The sequence below is a fragment of the Saccopteryx bilineata genome, chromosome 2 (genome assembly GCF_036850765.1).
Source record: "Saccopteryx bilineata isolate mSacBil1 chromosome 2, mSacBil1_pri_phased_curated, whole genome shotgun sequence".
NCBI lineage: Eukaryota > Metazoa > Chordata > Mammalia > Chiroptera > Emballonuridae > Saccopteryx > Saccopteryx bilineata.
The window spans coordinates 788,718-804,041 of record NC_089491.1 but is presented as its reverse complement, the minus strand read 5'-3'; the positions used below and the strand labels follow the sequence as shown (position 1 = coordinate 804,041).

Here is a 15,324-nt window from a genome sequence, read left to right as displayed (position 1 = left end):
GGACTCTCCTCGAACTTCAAGGGGACAGTGTGGGTGGAGCCGGGACACCAGCAAAGGCTTTTCTATCAGATGCCACTCCCCCCGGAGTGGCTAGTGTTGCAGGTGCTGCCCTCGGGTTTTCTGAGGGTGGGGTGGGCAGAGGCCCAGGATCTCTGCCAGCTTCATGGAACAAAGCAGCAGGAAGATGCCAGGAGGAGCTGGGGCTGAGGCTACTGCAGGAGGAAGTGGAAGACCAGGGTGTGGCTCCCTGCTCTGGAGGTGAGACGGTGGCACCTGGTGCTACACTGCGCACCCCCCACTGGAGAGGAGATGACAGAGGTGCACACAGACCTCTCCCCACCCCTAGACGCAGCTGCACAGGGACTCTGGGAGGACAGTCCAGAACCACTAAATACTGTTTAATTTTTCTTCCCCCAGCTGCCCGCAGCCCTATTCAGGTGGGGGTGGGCAGGGAGGCTCCTCTTGAGTCAGGGAGGGGTCCAGGGGGATCGTCATGAGGCCTTCATCCTCCAGGGGTGGCATCATGGAGACCTCCAGGTTGGGGTCCATGAGGTGGGGCTCCATGTGCACTGTGTGCAGGTCCATCTCGGCTTCCGGGACCCCGAAGTGCCCCACCACACTGCACAAGGGGGCCAGGCCATTGCTCCCTCCGCATCTGCGAGCCATGCCTCCCAGGGGCAGGGAGCAGGAGCACAGTTCACCCTTGATGTCCTCCCTTGGGGTCACTCACCTGCTGTCCATGGTTCGGGTGCATGCTTCACTGTGAGGGCAAAGGCAGGTGTGAAACGAGGGCTGGACTCTAGAAGCCCAGAGTGACCCCTGCACCTCTCCCCACTGTACAGTCTGCAAATGCTGTGCTCCAACTATTGGTGACACCGCACCCAGGGGCAGAGGCCCCCCTCCTGGCCAGACCGAGGATCCAGGGCAGGTAGCATGGCCCCGAAGCCCTCACCCACCCACCCGACCCTGAGGCTCACGCACGCTTTGGCTCGAATGACGCCGACAACCACGATGACGAGGGCGAAGAAGCAGCTGGCGCTGATGCCCACTAGCACCACGAGCAGGGAAATGAGGGCCTCCCGGCTGAGGCCAAGGCTGCACTCGCAGTAGGTTCCAGCTGCAAACAGGGCCCCAGCTGTTGTCAGCTGCTGGCAAAGGACTCCCAGTGCCACCTCCAACCCTGGTGGCCACCAGGACATGGGTGTGCCTGGCCCACTTGGACAGAGGAAGGACCCTGGCTGAGGGTGGGGGTAGGGGCAGGAGAAGGCACCTGCAGCGGGGATGACCGAAAGGGACAAATATATCAGGCCCAGGGGACTTCCAGCCAGGCAGGAGTCAGGCCGGGGACAGGAGGCCATGTCCAGCCCCAGCCCCACAGCACACCCCTCTGGACAGAACTCATGGAAGGCGCTGACCTCACAGTGGGGCTGTGAGGCAGGGAGGGTGGGGGCAGGGCCTCGGCCTGAGCTTCACTCACCCTTGGGCCCCGGGATTCGAGGGGCTCTGGGTGCGGCAGGATGGGCCTGGGGGCCACTCCTGTGTCCTGGCCAGATCTGAGGCAGAGGCAATGGTGGGGCTGCCTGACCTTGTTGGTGGTGGGGTGCTTCATAGGAGAAGGGGCGGGGCAGGTCCTACACTTGGGCCTGTGGGGTAATGGAGACAATGCACAGGGAAACCTAGGTTGTCCCACGCCTGTTTCTCAGAATATGGTCTGCAGCAGCTCAGCTGAGGATGGATGGTCAGTGACGTCACTGCTCTCTTCCCAAGGTTGGGACAAACGGGCTGAAACCCAGGGAGTGGACCTGCACCCACTGCCCTCACACTGGCTGTCTGGGGGAGGGTCCAACCCATACCCCAGGTCTGGAGGGCACTCAGGGGGTCCCTGACCACCTAGGAGAGACGGGAGATACTAGCCACAGGCCACAGGCCTTCCCACAACACGCTCCTCTAGGGGCAGGTGGCTCAGAAATGGCTGCAGGCAGCATTGGAGGCTCCACCTTAAACATGTCACTAAGAATTAGAGCCCACAGCCACCTTACGGCCTACCTGTGTGTCCCTCCAAGGGTCTGGTCTCCAGACCAGGCATGCACTGCCCAAGGGACTTGCCTGCAGGCTGGCATGGCTGGGGTTAACCTCAGCCTCCTCCCTGCCCAACGGTCCAGGCTCCTCCTCCAACCAGCCGGGCAGCAAGAGGAAGTGCCTGCACCACAGCTTGCTGGGCAGGGGTAGAAGGGAGGCACAGCTGGGTCCTGGCTGGCCTCTGGTCATGTGGGGCCTCCCTGACCTGACACACCTCTGCACCTGAGTGATGCTGTGATCCAGGACACACTGGGTTATACCACACTCATTCCCAAACTGAGTTCAAAGGGACACGGAACAGGTGAGCCCATGCTCAAGGCTGGCACTGCCACCCTGCCAGGCCAGTCCAGCAGGTTTGCATTCTGGCTAGGATGACAAAGGCACAGCCAGCTCAGGGCCAAGAGGGTGCCGGTGTTGGGCGACTCCAGGTCCTCCACGAAAACTCAGAGAAGCCCCTCTGCTGTGACCACAGCCCAGGTCTCCGAGACCTGCGGTGGGGCCCCAAGAAAGGGGCTGCTGGCTTGTCAGAATCCTCAGATTGCCTAAGCTCTGAGCCTAATTCCCACCCTTTCCCCATAACCCCTTGTGTCAGACAAGAGTTCTCTGGAGTAGGCGCTCCTAGAATCAGGAATGCCACTCAGGGATCCCTAGGGAGTTAGACAAGGCAAAGGTCAGCACTGGGAGGTGGCCTGTGGGGACCTACGGGGTTGTCTGGGAGCCGTGGGCACGGCTCCAGGCCTGGAATGCCTGGACAGCAGATGTAGTCATTCAGAAGAGACTTTGTTGCCTGCAGGAACACTGCCACCAGGCTAGACCTAGCTGTTCCTGACTGAGGAGCCAAGATCTTGGCAATGGAAGCCGTGGTGCCCTGTGCAGCTTTTGAAGGCCTGGGCCCTGGGCACCTAACACCCTACCCCACCTCCTGGGACCTCAGGTCAAGGGCAGTGCTGGACCTCCTGCACTGGCCTCAGACCAGGACATCGGACAGGTGATTTGCTGTGCTGGGGAAGGCTGGGCTCACAGGATCCTTTGTCTGGCACTATGAGCTCTGAGCCTCAGGTGCGCCCTGACCACATATCCAGGATGTGGAAGTAAGTGGCCTCCCTAAAAGCACACTTCGTCGTGGGCCCCAAGTAGAGATCACTTGATTCCAGTTTGCAACAGGAGGGCAAATGTCCAGTCCCTCTCACCACAAGGACATGTCCCACAAGGCAGCTCCTCCTGCTGGGGCTGCAGGAAGTTTCTGACTTAGCAGGTGCTCAGCCACCTGCACACCTCAGACATTCTGATGGACCCACGTGTCCAGGCAGCGGCCCTGGGGCTCTTCGCCCGGCACTTGGGGTCTGGACCTTTAGGCTGGGCAGAGAGAGTGACCTCAACGCTCCTTCTGAAGGCCAGAGGAGTCCGGAGCTGGAGGCCTGGCGGAGGGCTCGAGGGCCTCCAAAACACAGCGCGCTGGCTCCTGCCTGAGCTGCGGGCCCGGAGATGCCCACGTGCCAGAACTCCCTCAGGCTCAGAGCCCAAGCACAGGTGTGCGGCCCCGGGCTCTTCTGCAGTTCCCTCACTTGCTTCCTCTCCCTGCCAGGTTGCAGCGGAGAGGCAGTCTGGAGGGAGACCTGGATCACGTGTTTGTGGGGGGCCCACAAAGCCACCGGGACAGGGAAAGGATGAAGAACCATCCGCTTTACTCCGCACTCCGGGGACAGGGCAGGGGTGTGGTGGTAGGGGTGGGGGGAGGGGTGACCAGGCGGGGGGAGGGGGCTGGGCTGTCCCTCCTACAGGGCAGAGGCAGGTGGGGACTGTGTGGGGAGGGCCTGGCGGGCATCAGCTGCAGCTCTTGGGCAGACGGTAGACACCAGCCGCGTAGACCAGCTGCTGGTCGCGCACTTTCTTCTGCAGGAAGGCCTGCAGCTCCTGCAGGTCGATTTCGGCCAGCGCGGGGCCGGTGACCACAAACATGCGGAGCATGCTGTAGATGCGCTCCAGTGACAGGCTCTCCAGGTTGGTCAGCATGGCCTGGATATACGTCCAGAAGAGCTGGGAAAACAGCGGCTGCGTCAGCCAGGCCGCCCCCGCGGCCGCCTCCCCGCTCCCGCAGCCCAACTGTGCCCGGCCCACCAGCAGCTCCTCCTCCTTCTGGTCGGCCTGGGAGGCCATGCCCGAGTCACTCTCGTCGTCGCTGTCAATGAGCACCATGTTGTCGCGGTCCTGGGGCCGCTCCTCCTCCACCACGGAGAAGGTGCCCGCGGGCTCCTCCCGCAGCACGCCCTGCTGCAGCCACACCGACATCCGCCTCCGCAGCAGCGCCACCGGCATCTTCACTACCTTGCTCAGAGCCTCCAGGGCCCAGCTGGCTGTGTGGGCAGATGGGCAAGCACACTGGGCAGACGGGCAGGCCGCCCCTCCCCTGCCTCATCAGCCCCGCCAGGCCCCTTCGGGAAGGAGACAGGAAGGGGCTGCCCAAGTCCTGCCCACCCCTCCCCAACAGAGAAGGGTGAGGCCCAGGCCCGGAGCTGCGGCTGGCTCACCTTGATCCTGGAAGTACAACAAGACGACAGCCTGCACAGGGGTCACCGCAACAGACAGGGTGCGGTCCGCCAGCTCCACGTCCATAGTCACCAGGCCCAGGGTGTGCTTCCAGCTGAGGGTCCGCATGGCCTGAGGAAGGCGGCGGTGAGCACAGGCAGCCCAGCTGAGGAAAGGGCTTCCTGACTTGCTCCCCCACCCTAAGCAGGCAGGCAGGCAGTAGCAGGGGGAGTGTGTGTGTGTGGGGGGGGCTCTGAGTCCCAACCCCCAACTACCACAATGTAACAATGAGGGCCCAACGAGGACACCTGTTAGAAGCTGAACCATGTCTCATATGTCCTCACCCCCAGAACTACAGAAGGTGACCTGACTTGGAAACAGGCCGTTGCAAGTTTAAGTTGAGGACAGTCTGGAGTAGACTGGGCCCTCATGTAACATGACCGGTGTCCTTGTGAGAGAAAGGACATGTAAGGCACAGACACAGCAAAAAGCCCCGTGAAGACAGAGGCAGAGACCAGGCACGTCCACAAGCCAAGCACGGGGCTGGCCTGCACCACTAGGAGCTGAGGGGCTGAAGACTCCCTCCCACAGCCTTCAGAGGGCACCGGGCCCCAAGACACCTTCACCTCCCACTCCGTCCTCCAGGGCAGACAATCGTCCATGTTGTTTTAAGCCACCTGGCCTGTAGCACTTAGTTATGGCAGCCACAGGAAGTAGGTTCTGGTCCCAGGAAGGGGGGGCAGCTATAACAAATACTTAAAGATGGGGAGGTGGCCGTGGAGTTGGGTGATGGACAGAGGCCGGGAGTTTGAGCTGCTTGCTCACAAAAGCCGGGATTGCCCTGAAGAGACAGGTGTTGGGAACACAGACAGTAGAGATCACTGTGGTGAGAGGTCTGTCAAAATCAGGCACGTGTTGTCAGAACTTGGAGGAAAGGTGGCAGAGACCTGGCCGAGCTATTCTCTTGGGTGGAAGCAGCACTTGCAGGTGCTGAACTTCGACACTTAGCTGAAATTACCAAGCAGGGGGAGGGGGTGGGGGTGGGGAAGGGCAGCCTGGTTTCTCCTTATGAGAAAGAAACTGGCTAACACAAGGACCCAGCACCGGATAATCTGGACATTCCTGTGTGCTCTGGGGACAAAGCCAGGAGTGTGGCCCAAAACCTGGGCTGTGCCACGGTGAAACCAGCCAGCAGCCTCAGGCCGAGGCCAAGAAGGGGTCCAGAGGAGGCGCGAGGGCCCTGCCTTGCGTCTCAGACGCCCTGCACGGGGGCCAAGCAGGTTGCTGAGAACTGACCCGTGGCAATGCGGCAGGCCTGGACTGAGAGGGCGACAGCTAGCTGAATGAGTGTGTGCCCGGCGGGCAGAGCTATCTCTGTAGTGCAGAGGCTGGTGGGCAGCCGGGGCCACCATGCAGGCTGAAAGGACAGCACCCAGCCAATGATTCTTCTCTGCCGTCAAAACTGATGGAGCTTCAAGCCGTGTCTGACACGCTGAGGCCTGTGCCCTGCCCCTCTGCTTCCCTTCCTCCTTCCGTCTTCCCCACAATTATACACTTGAAAGGCAGTTATTGTCTGGTGTCACAGGCAAGTCCCATCCTCGCCTGACTCACGTGCTATGTAGCTGCTGAGAGCTGGGACTTTTGAGTTGGGTATCTAGATGAGATCTGGAACATGAGAGTTGGTAGTGGAGTGGGTAAGACCCTGGGGGATGGTGGAATGGACTGGACATGCTCTGCATGTTAGAAAGACATGAGTTTGGGGACCCAAAGGGTGGACTCTCATGGGCTGAATTGTGAACCCCGAAAGATGTTCCAAGTCCTAACCCCCCCAGTACCTCAGAACGTGCCTTATGGGGAATGAGATGAGGTCACACTGGAGTCGAGTGAGCCCTTACCCAATAGGACCATACCTTCCTAAGAGGGAGATCGCAACAGAGATGGGGAGAAGCCACGCAACAGCACAGGCTGGAGCGTGGCTCCTACACCACAGGCCCCCAGACTCTGGGAGAGGCAGGAGGGACCCTCGCCTGGACCCGTCAGAGGGAGCAGAGCCTCGTGGCACCTTCACTCTGTGACACCTCAGGCACCATCACTAAGATACAAACGTGCTGCAGTTTGAAGCCCGTCCCTGGCTCTGTTACAGCTACCCCAGGACACATCCAGCCACTTGGGCCGAGTGCTGCTCCAACTGCTTCCACAGTTCTTGAGGGAAAAGTGAGGACCAGCCCCACGCCCAGAGGACGGGAGCCAAGGCGGCAGCTTGCTGGGCGCACCAGCAGATGGCCGCCAGGCACCCTGGCTCCACCCAAGGCCAGCACCTTTCCAGCCAGCACGCCAGTGCTGCCCATGTGCAGCACAGCTGGGGGGAGCTCGGCTGGGGGGGGCAGAGGCACGGGCCTGGGTTTGCCCTTGCCTCTCTAGCCACGCAGGCAGCAGACTCGCTTAGTGGCCGTGCCCTTGAACAGGAACACGGCCTCCCACTCTCCACATCTGGAAGGAAGCCCCTCCAGGGACTGGGCCTACAGGCTCCCCCCTCCCTCAGGAGCTGGATTCCTTACCTGTAACGGCAATGCACAAGGCCCAAAGCCCCTGAAGAGCACACCTGGAGGGGCGCCACCCCTGCCAGCCCCCCAGTCCCAGCTGCCCCCACCCTGAGACTGCGTCCTGAGGCACCGGGGCCCCGCCCGCTGGCTCCCACCTCCAGGGCAGCCCGCTCCTCCTGGGCCCAGAGTCTGCACCTGGACACCGACTCCACTCATCTCCAGCGTGGGTGCCCAGCATCCTCTCGGGACCCATGAGCCCACTCCTCCGCCTGTCCCCAGAAACCTGGGACAGGTGTCCCCTCTCCTCTTTCCTAACAAGTCCCTGCTGAACCATTACCTGGAAGGAAGGGCCGTCCACGCCACTGAACCCGCTCTCCCCTCCGCCAGGCTCCACCTGCCCACACCTGCCCCCTGGACTGCCGGCCACACGCCTCGGCCACGCTGCCCCTTCCCTCCATGTACGGCTCACCCAGCCCTGTGCCCCAGGACCCAGCAACAGACAGCTCGATCCTGGTCATCCAGTGCTCTGAGACCCAGGAAAGCAGCTTCTAGGCCAGGGCAGGGGCACAGAGGGCAGGGGCAGGGGCACAGAGGGGCAGGGCAGGGGCACAGAGGGCACCACGTCCAGAGCAATCTGTAGACTCCCTGGAGGTGGCTGCTGGGCACGGACCCACACAGCAGACGCAGCCTGGCTCTCCCTGGGGCAAGGCAATCCCCCAGCCCTTAGTCCTCAGAGGCCAGAGAGTGGACGGTGGGAAAGGAAGCCCAGAGGGACAGGGCCACCCAGAGCAGCAGAGGCTGCTGCCAGGAAGACGCGGGTGATGCCAGGACATGCACACACTCGGCTACACAGAGGAGGCAGCCAGGACGCAGAACGCGGGCAGCACCCTCTCACCTCCACACAGACACGCGTCAGGAGGGGACAGCAAGGACCGCGTGTGCCAGCGGAGGTGGCCGGCGCCCAGGTGCTCGGCAGGACCAGACACTGCCCGTTGGGAAGGGCCTCCCAGTCAGGCTGCAGCCCCGCCCAGGGAGGTGTGGGCTGTACCTTCAGCTTCTCGTACTTCCTGCAATAGACCTCCAGGGCCTCCCTGATGTCCTCGGGCACCTCTAGCTTCTCGTCTTTGAAGGGGGGCCAGAACTCGCTGGACAGGATGACGGCGTAGACCCCGAATGGTGGCTGCTCCTCCGCAGGCCGCTTCTCGTCCTCCTCCCGGATGTTGGCGTTGATGCGGCGGGAGTCAGCCATGTCCTGGGGGAGCCGTGGGGCAGGCTCAGGGAGGCTGGGTGAGTGGGGCTGGGGTGCAGCTGATGGTGGGCGGGGCCTGCGCGCCTACCTTCAGCATGACCTCGCAGAAGTGCATGGGGGCCTCGCCAAATCGCAGCTTCAGCAGCTCCACGTTGCGAATCTCCCTAGGAGGATGCCGGTCAGGGCTGCACCCGCAGCACAGTGCCCAGTGCCCCCGGCACGGGGCTGCTCCCCGCCCTCCCAGGTCAGGGCTGCAGCGGCACCACCCACCAGCACCCACAGCACAGTGCCCAAGGCCCCCCGCACGGGGCTGCTCCCTGCCCTCCCAGGTCAGGGCTGCAGCGGCACCACCCACCAGCACCCGCAGCACAGTGCCCAGTGCCCCCGGCACGGGGCTGCTCCCCGCCCTCCCAGGTCAGGGCTGCAGCGGCACCACCCACCAGCACCCGCAGCACAGTGCCCAGTGCCCCCGGCACGGGGCTGCTCCCCGCCCTCCCAGGTCAGGGCTGCAGCGGCACCACCCACCAGCACCCGCAGCACAGTGCCCAAGGCCCCCCGCACGGGGCTGCTCCCCGCCCTCCCAGGGCAGTGCCCGCCAGCCGAGGGGACCCGGGGCAGCGCTGGGGCCAACAGCAGGCTGTCGGAGACGGTGTGGGGGTGGCTGCTGGCGCCTCACCGCTCAGGGCTGAAGCTGAACTGGTGCAGCAGGCGGTCGGCCAGCAGCGAGCGGTACTCGTTGATGAACAGGTCCTTGCTGCCGTAGATGCTGACGAGCAGGCTGATGATGTCCGAGGAGCGCCGCTTAGAGCTGGACTTCCCTGCGCAGGAAGGGAGGGGGTGTCCCTGGCACCTCAGTGGACAGAGGCGGCACCACCTGGGTGGGGAGGCCAACTTGCTGACCCTATGAGGCCCAGGTAGGGATGCCAAGCTAGTTGGGGCACTGGCCTCTGACTCCTCAAGCCTCAGGCACATAGGGCAAACCCTGAAGACCAGAGAGCCACCCAGCCGGACCTTCCCCACCCTGCAGAGCTGGCAGGGCTGGTGGCACAGACCTGGGTCAGCATCCACAGGGTCGGGGACCCAGTCCTCGGGCTCGCCGGAGTCGTCCTCGCTGTCCTGGCCAGTCTCCAGGCTCGCCGGGTCCGTCTTGGACAGCTCGACCGCCAAGTCCCCAGTCCCGTCCGAGTCCCCCGTCAGCCCAGCCACGATCTGCCGCACCGTGTCCTCCCGCGTCCTGCCCGTGCGAGCGCGCTGGCCTTCAGGTGCCTCCATGACTGCCTGCCTGACCACAGGCACACATCCCCACTCCCCCCACCCCACAGCCAGCGCCCCGGCCCCAGGCCAAGGACAAGCCCGCTGGACTTCCCTAAAATAAAACAAACCACCCCTCGTGGCAGCAGGAGCTGAGATGTCCAGATGCACCCAGGGCGGGGCCGTTTGTTGCCAAGAGGCAAAGGCAGAGATCAGGGCAGTTCCAGGCACCGCACAGCCTTGCCCAGCCCTGCGGCCCCCGAGAGGTTTCAGGGCGGCAGCTCAAGCACCTTCTCTAACCAAGTCTGGCCCCTGCTATGGACCCCACTCCTCCCGTCAGCCAGAGTCTAGTCAGCCGGGGCACCTCTTTGTGTTGGAAAAGGAGAAGGGACGGGGGCACGGTGTCACTGAGCAGGGACAGCAGGAAGACAGTGTCCCTGGTGTCCCCTTGGCCGCACGAACGGAGGGGTTAGCAGTGCCCACAGTGCTCACCTGAGGTAGCGGCGAACAGGCTCACAGGCCACCTCCAGGATGACCATGGAGGGGTCGAGCACGCGCAGCGCCTTGATGGCAGAGATGTAGAGGGTGATGATGTCACACGTGTTGACACCTACAGCAAGAGAGGAAGCTGGAGATGATGGCTGTGCCCAGGACAAGCCCAGGACCTCGAGGCAGGCACAGGCTGTCCAGGTGGCCTTCAGGTGGCCACCGAGACCTCACTCCCAGGACATCGACCTGCAGGGAGCCGCTCCCCCCCCAGCGCCACAGCTTACATGAGATTTCTCAGAGCTTCCCCAGATCCGAGTCCCCCCAACATCAAGCAGTCTGTGTCCTGGGGTTATGTACCATACCACCCCCAGGTCAACCCCCCAAAAGTGTTTCTCTTTTTATTTAATCCACTGATTTTTAGAGAGAGAGAAACAGAAACATCAGTTTGTTGTTCCACTCCTTTGTGGATTCATTGGTGGATTCTCGTGTATGTCTGATCCGGGGATCAAACCTGCAACTTTGGCATGTTAAGATGACTCTCTAACCAACTGAGCTACCCAGCCAGGACCACAAAACTGCTTCTTCACCGCCCCCCTAACCGCAACCCTGCAGGCGGCCGGGAGACTGGACCCTCAGGCTCCTAGATCTGGGCCCTGGGGGTGAATGGCGGTCTGGCCTGTACCGGGGTGGAGGAGCCGTGTCTCCAGAGCAGCCTTGAGGGACACGAGCAGCTGCTGCCTCTGGTCAGTCCTCTCCAGGCAGTACTTGAGGTCCTCGACAGCTGGCCGGGAGTCTGGGAAGTCTGTGGAGAGGAACAGCCCTCGCACACGCACCCGCACACACGGATGCACACGGAGTGTGTGTGCCAGAGAACACGCAGGCAGTGGGGCCTGGAGGGTGAGCACCCAGGCCCACACCTGAAGCACGGAACCCCCGCTCAGTGCCAACAGTCTCCCTTATGCCTTCAGGTGCCCACACATTTGACCATCACTACCCGAAAGGGCAGGGAGACACAGCACTGAAGGGCCAGTCCAGAGCAGGAACGAGAGACAGAGGGAGAAGGGGCTGGACGCTAAAAGCACTGTGCCCACCTCCTCTCACACACCTGCCATGCTTCAGACACTGGGCTAGGGGAGCGACCCTGTGGGGGCGGGGCCAGCTCCTCTCAAACACCGGCCATGATTCAGACACTGGGCTAGGGGAGCGACCCTGTGGGGGCGGGCCAGCTCCTCTCAAACACCGGCCATGATTCAGACACTGGGCTAGGGGAGCGACCCTGTGGGGGCGGGGCCAGCTCCTCTCAAACACCGGCCATGATTCAGACACTGGGCTAGGGGAGCGACCCTGTGGGGGCGGGCCAGCTCCTCTCAAACACCGGCCATGATTCAGACACTGGGCTAGGGGAGGGACCCTGTGGGGGCGGGCCAGCTCCTCTCAAACACCGGCCATGATTCAGACACTGGGCTAGGGGAGCGACCCTGTGGGGGCGGGCCAGCTCCTCCCCAGACAGCACCCCCCAGGCATCCCTTACCACCCTTAGGAGCTGCAGGGCCAGGGCACAAGGCAGGCGGGGGTCCAGTGGGTGGGCGAAGGGGTGGGCGGGGCTGACCTCGAATGATGCTGAAGAGCTCCTCGATGCGCAGGCCCGCATAGATGCGGTAGAAGAACTTCTGCACGTGGCAGCGCCAGCGCCGCAGCGTGGGCCCAGCCTCTGGGGATGCAGGCCTGGCAGGGCCGTCCTGCAGGAACACCTTGCCCAGCCAGCCGACCACCCTCTCAATCCACTGTTGGGAAAGCACAGGCATAGGAAGGGGGCCTAGCCCAGCATGACCCAGAACAGAGGCAGGGACAAGCTGCCCAGATATGCACCCTGTTGGCTGGGCCCTGGGCAGTCCCCGAGGCCAGAAGCACATCAAAAGCAGCAAGGGGGTGGGCCCCAAGGGGGCATCCCAGGCCCTCCATCAATGCAACCCCCGCCCCTTGACGTGCAACAGTGGCCCTGACATAGGGCACAGAGCATGGGCTCACTTCCTCCTGAGAGGCAGACACAGACACATCTGGGGACCACACACACAGCGAGCCCCCACATGCAACTGCTCAGTGTACAGTGAACACTTTTCTGAGGGCAAACATGGAAACCTACAGGAGATCCCACCACAGGGACCCAGGACACACACATCTCCCCACATACCTTCCAAACACTCTGCAACCTGGGGGCAGCATGGCTACCCCAACCAGGCCTCCAGACCCACACCCACTCTAGACCACTGTCAGAAGGACACCAGCTTTGAATCCTTCCCCACCCCCACCCCCACATCACAGCTAATCTGCACCCTCAGGCGGCAGATACTAGGAAGCAGTGGGGAAGATAACTGGGAAGTGGGAGCAGGCTGCGAAGCCCCCCACAGTTGGTCCTAGCTCCCCCACAACTCCAGAGGGCCCAGAGCAGAGTCTCAGACCATGCTCCAACAGCACGGGCACCTTGAGGCCCCTCCTTGGGGCACAGCGTCCGAGGCACTGCTTCCAGCCATGCGACTCTGCACAGATTTTGTTGAGCACAGGCTCCTCCTTGCTTGTCACCAAGACGGGACCCTAAGGACCGGCCTCCACCCAGCACCAAGACAGCGCCAACCACCAGTGAGGCCTGGGTCATCAGAGTCCCTGGCTGCATCTAAAGCCAGCATGCCAGGTTGGCCAGAAACCCATCCCCTGGTCCCCAGGGGCTGAAGGGGGCGTCCTCACCTTGTGGAACTCGCGCAGGAAGGAGCGCTCGTACTCGCCCCGGCAGCGGTCCTCCATCCTCTCCCGGGTCACCTGGTGCAGGGTGGTGGTCACGGCCTCGGCACTGACCCGCTCCAGAAGACTGAGCCTGTGCCTAGAGGAGAGCTTGCTTGTGGAGCACGCAGATCACACGCGTACACACCCCACCCCGAGACCAGAGCATCCGTGTGGAGCACGCAGAGCACACGCGTACACACCCCACCCCGAGACCAGAGCATCCGTGTGGAGCACGCAGAGCACACGCATACACACCCCACCCCGAGACCAGAGCATCCGTGTGGAGCACGCAGAGCACACGCGTACACACCCCACCCTGAGACCAGAGCATCCGTGTGGAGCACGCAGAGCACACGCGTACACACCCCACCCCGAGACCAGAGCATCCGTGTGGAGCACGCAGAGCACACGCGTACACACCCCACCCCGAGACCAGAGCATCCGTGTGAAGCACGCAGAGCACACGCATCCACACCCCGCCCCGAGACCAGAGCATCCGTCGTCACAACTCTCCAACAGAGGCACCGTGCCAGGGATCCTGAGGACGGAGCACTGGCGAGGCACTGCCTGCCCTCCCCAGCTGGCTCTGGGCCTGGGCTGGGACGCTGGCCTTCCCCGTGTGAGCAGCCTGTGTGGCTCTCAGGAATCAAAGCCTCATCTCCTAGAAATGACTCTGAAACTATGTCTACACGCATCGCCACCCTGGCCACAGACGTATGAGTGTCACTGCGGGTGACCTCTAGGACAAATCCTGGTCTACCATGGCAAAGAGAGTCATAAGAAGATGAGTAAGAACACTTCTGTGTAACTTTCATCTGGGATGGACCCAGCAAGAAGCCCACACTTCACTCAACAGGATAAAATTGTTATAAGTGGCCACAGAGGGTGGGACCTAGCTCTAACACCAACAACAAAATCTTTTCCTTTTCAGAAGGCTAAAGAGGAATCTGCCTGCCCAGCTTGCTGGCCTAAACTCCAAACTATGCTACAGAGAAGAAACAGCAAGCCCACCTTTTGCAACTACAGGGTAGAATGAACATCGTTCTTCCCATAAAGCCTACAAAAGGCACAGCTGAACTCGGCAGGAAGTTTGGGATCACAGAGGATCTTAGCACAAGCAAAGTGTGAAACCCTGGGCTAGCGTGAGGGACAAACACACAACCCTGCGTCAAGGACAACACGTGTTAAATTCATAGCACAAAGGCCCTGGCAACGCTCCCTCTGCCATGTCCATGATTATCAGGACAGGTGGCAGAGACCCCAGCCAGCTGGCCAGCTCTCTGCAGAGGCCAGCTGGACCCAGAGGAACAAACAAGAGTCAGGAGGAACGGGGGCTTGGGCGCACCGGTACAAGTACTTACAGGACCTGGCTGAGCTGGTGGAACTGCTCCAGTGCCTGGCGGCACCAACATTGCTGCTTGTCACTGCCGCATCCCGCGCACAGGGGGCTCTGCAGAAGCCGATAGTACCGGCGGCGGGCATACCTGCTGTCCAAGTCCCCCTCCAGTTCCGGGTCAGTGCCCCCTTCTCCTTTCCTCTTACTCTGCATGTAGACTCTCAAGAAGCGCCCATAGAGGAGCTGGACCATTTCCTGAAAGGTTCTGGGAGTGGAGAAGAACAGGACACCCCGCAACGTCGTGTGGACCTTGTCCCGCAGCCCCTGGGCGCCCGTGCCCATCAACAAGCCCAGGCGGGTCCATTTCTCCAGGAGCTCTAGGCTACGCAAGTAGGGATCCAGGCGGCTCTCCAGCAAGCCGAAAGCGTCCAGGAGCAGCAGAAGGCACTGGGGCTCGTCCGCACAGGTGTCGCGCTGGGAGATGGCATTCCAGAACTCGAGGGAGATGTTGGCCTGCAAGTCGTTCTGCAGCACCTCGACGAACCACTCTTCCAGGACCGAGTGCAGACCGTGGCTCCTCAGAACCTCCACCGCCGCCCGCAGCTCCTCCTCCTTCGGGGGGACTGCGCCGCAGGTCCGGGAGGACGCCTGCAGGGCAGAAGAATAGGATGAGAAGGGAACAACACCACGGAGAGGTGGGCAGGGCGAGGACAGGTGGGGAACGGTGAGGAAGGCACACAGCGGAGGAGAGGAAGCGAACACCCCGCGGCCCCTCGTCCGCGGCCGGGCGGACAGGGGAGCCGAACGAGGCGGGATGTGAAGGAAGGAAGGAAGAAATGAAAGAAGGAGGCAGTCATAGGTGAACACAATGCACAGGGTCCCGGGAACCCCGCACCGACCCACCGTCCTCGCCTCGGGCCTCACCAGTCCCAGCGCGGCCGGCGGCACCAGCCCGGTGCTCACGGTATTCCAGGCCGCCAGCAGCTCCTGTGCCGGCCCGGGAGGGCCCACCTCGGCCGCGGCCGCCGCCATCGGCACCCACCCGCTCCTCCGACGCTGCGCGCGGCGATGAC

The 15,324-nt window shown here is 62.5% G+C and overlaps 2 protein-coding genes across 4 annotated transcripts; both read right to left on the bottom strand.

Moving 5' to 3' along the window:
- Positions 1-402: 402 nt before the first annotated feature.
- TMEM210 (transmembrane protein 210) lies at positions 403-2,142 on the bottom strand. 2 transcript variants are annotated; one of them, XM_066255634.1, is made up of 4 exons: positions 2,047-2,142; positions 982-1,117; positions 731-760; positions 403-619 (listed from the first exon to the last, which is right to left on the bottom strand). In XM_066255634.1, the coding sequence occupies exons 1-4, from the start codon at positions 2,084-2,086 to the stop codon at positions 430-432; spliced, it is 396 nt and encodes a 131-aa protein (XP_066111731.1). In that variant the 5' UTR covers positions 2,087-2,142; the 3' UTR covers positions 403-429. The 2 variants fall into 2 exon arrangements, with proteins under 2 accessions (XP_066111731.1, XP_066111730.1); XM_066255633.1 differs by lacking the exon at positions 2,047-2,142 and having other exon boundaries at positions 982-1,629.
- Positions 2,143-3,886: 1,744 nt separating this feature from the next.
- ANAPC2 (anaphase promoting complex subunit 2) lies at positions 3,887-15,324 on the bottom strand. 2 transcript variants are annotated; one of them, XM_066255632.1, is made up of 13 exons: positions 15,176-15,324; positions 14,277-14,899; positions 12,880-13,012; positions 11,747-11,921; positions 10,820-10,939; positions 10,141-10,258; positions 9,450-9,631; positions 9,074-9,215; positions 8,486-8,561; positions 8,197-8,400; positions 4,608-4,737; positions 4,198-4,433; positions 3,887-4,116 (listed from the first exon to the last, which is right to left on the bottom strand). In XM_066255632.1, the coding sequence occupies exons 1-13, from the start codon at positions 15,281-15,283 to the stop codon at positions 3,904-3,906; spliced, it is 2,460 nt and encodes an 819-aa protein (XP_066111729.1). In that variant the 5' UTR covers positions 15,284-15,324; the 3' UTR covers positions 3,887-3,903. The 2 variants fall into 2 exon arrangements, with proteins under 2 accessions (XP_066111729.1, XP_066111728.1); XM_066255631.1 differs by having other exon boundaries at positions 15,155-15,314.

Bases quoted from the DNA above. Each gene is read 5' to 3' on its own strand.
- TMEM210 (XM_066255633.1), bottom strand. From the start codon at position 1,358: ATGGCCTCCTGTCCCCGGCCTGACTCCTGCCTGGCTGGAAGTCCCCTG. The intron at 761-981 runs GTGCGTGAGCCT...TTGCCCTCACAG, and splicing joins GGCGTCATTCGAGCCAAAGC to TGAAGCATGCACCCGAACCA. The intron at 620-730 runs GTGAGTGACCCC...CCCCTTGTGCAG, and splicing joins ACCCGAACCATGGACAGCAG to TGTGGTGGGGCACTTCGGGG.
- ANAPC2 (XM_066255631.1), bottom strand. From the start codon at position 15,283: ATGGCGGCGGCCGCGGCCGAGGTGGGCCCTCCCGGGCCGGCACAGGAG. The intron at 14,900-15,154 runs GTGGGTCGGTGC...TCTGCCCTGCAG, and splicing joins TGAGGCCCGAGGCGAGGACG to GCGTCCTCCCGGACCTGCGG. The intron at 10,259-10,819 runs GTACAGGCCAGA...CTCTTGCTGTAG, and splicing joins GACACGGCTCCTCCACCCCG to GTGTCAACACGTGTGACATC.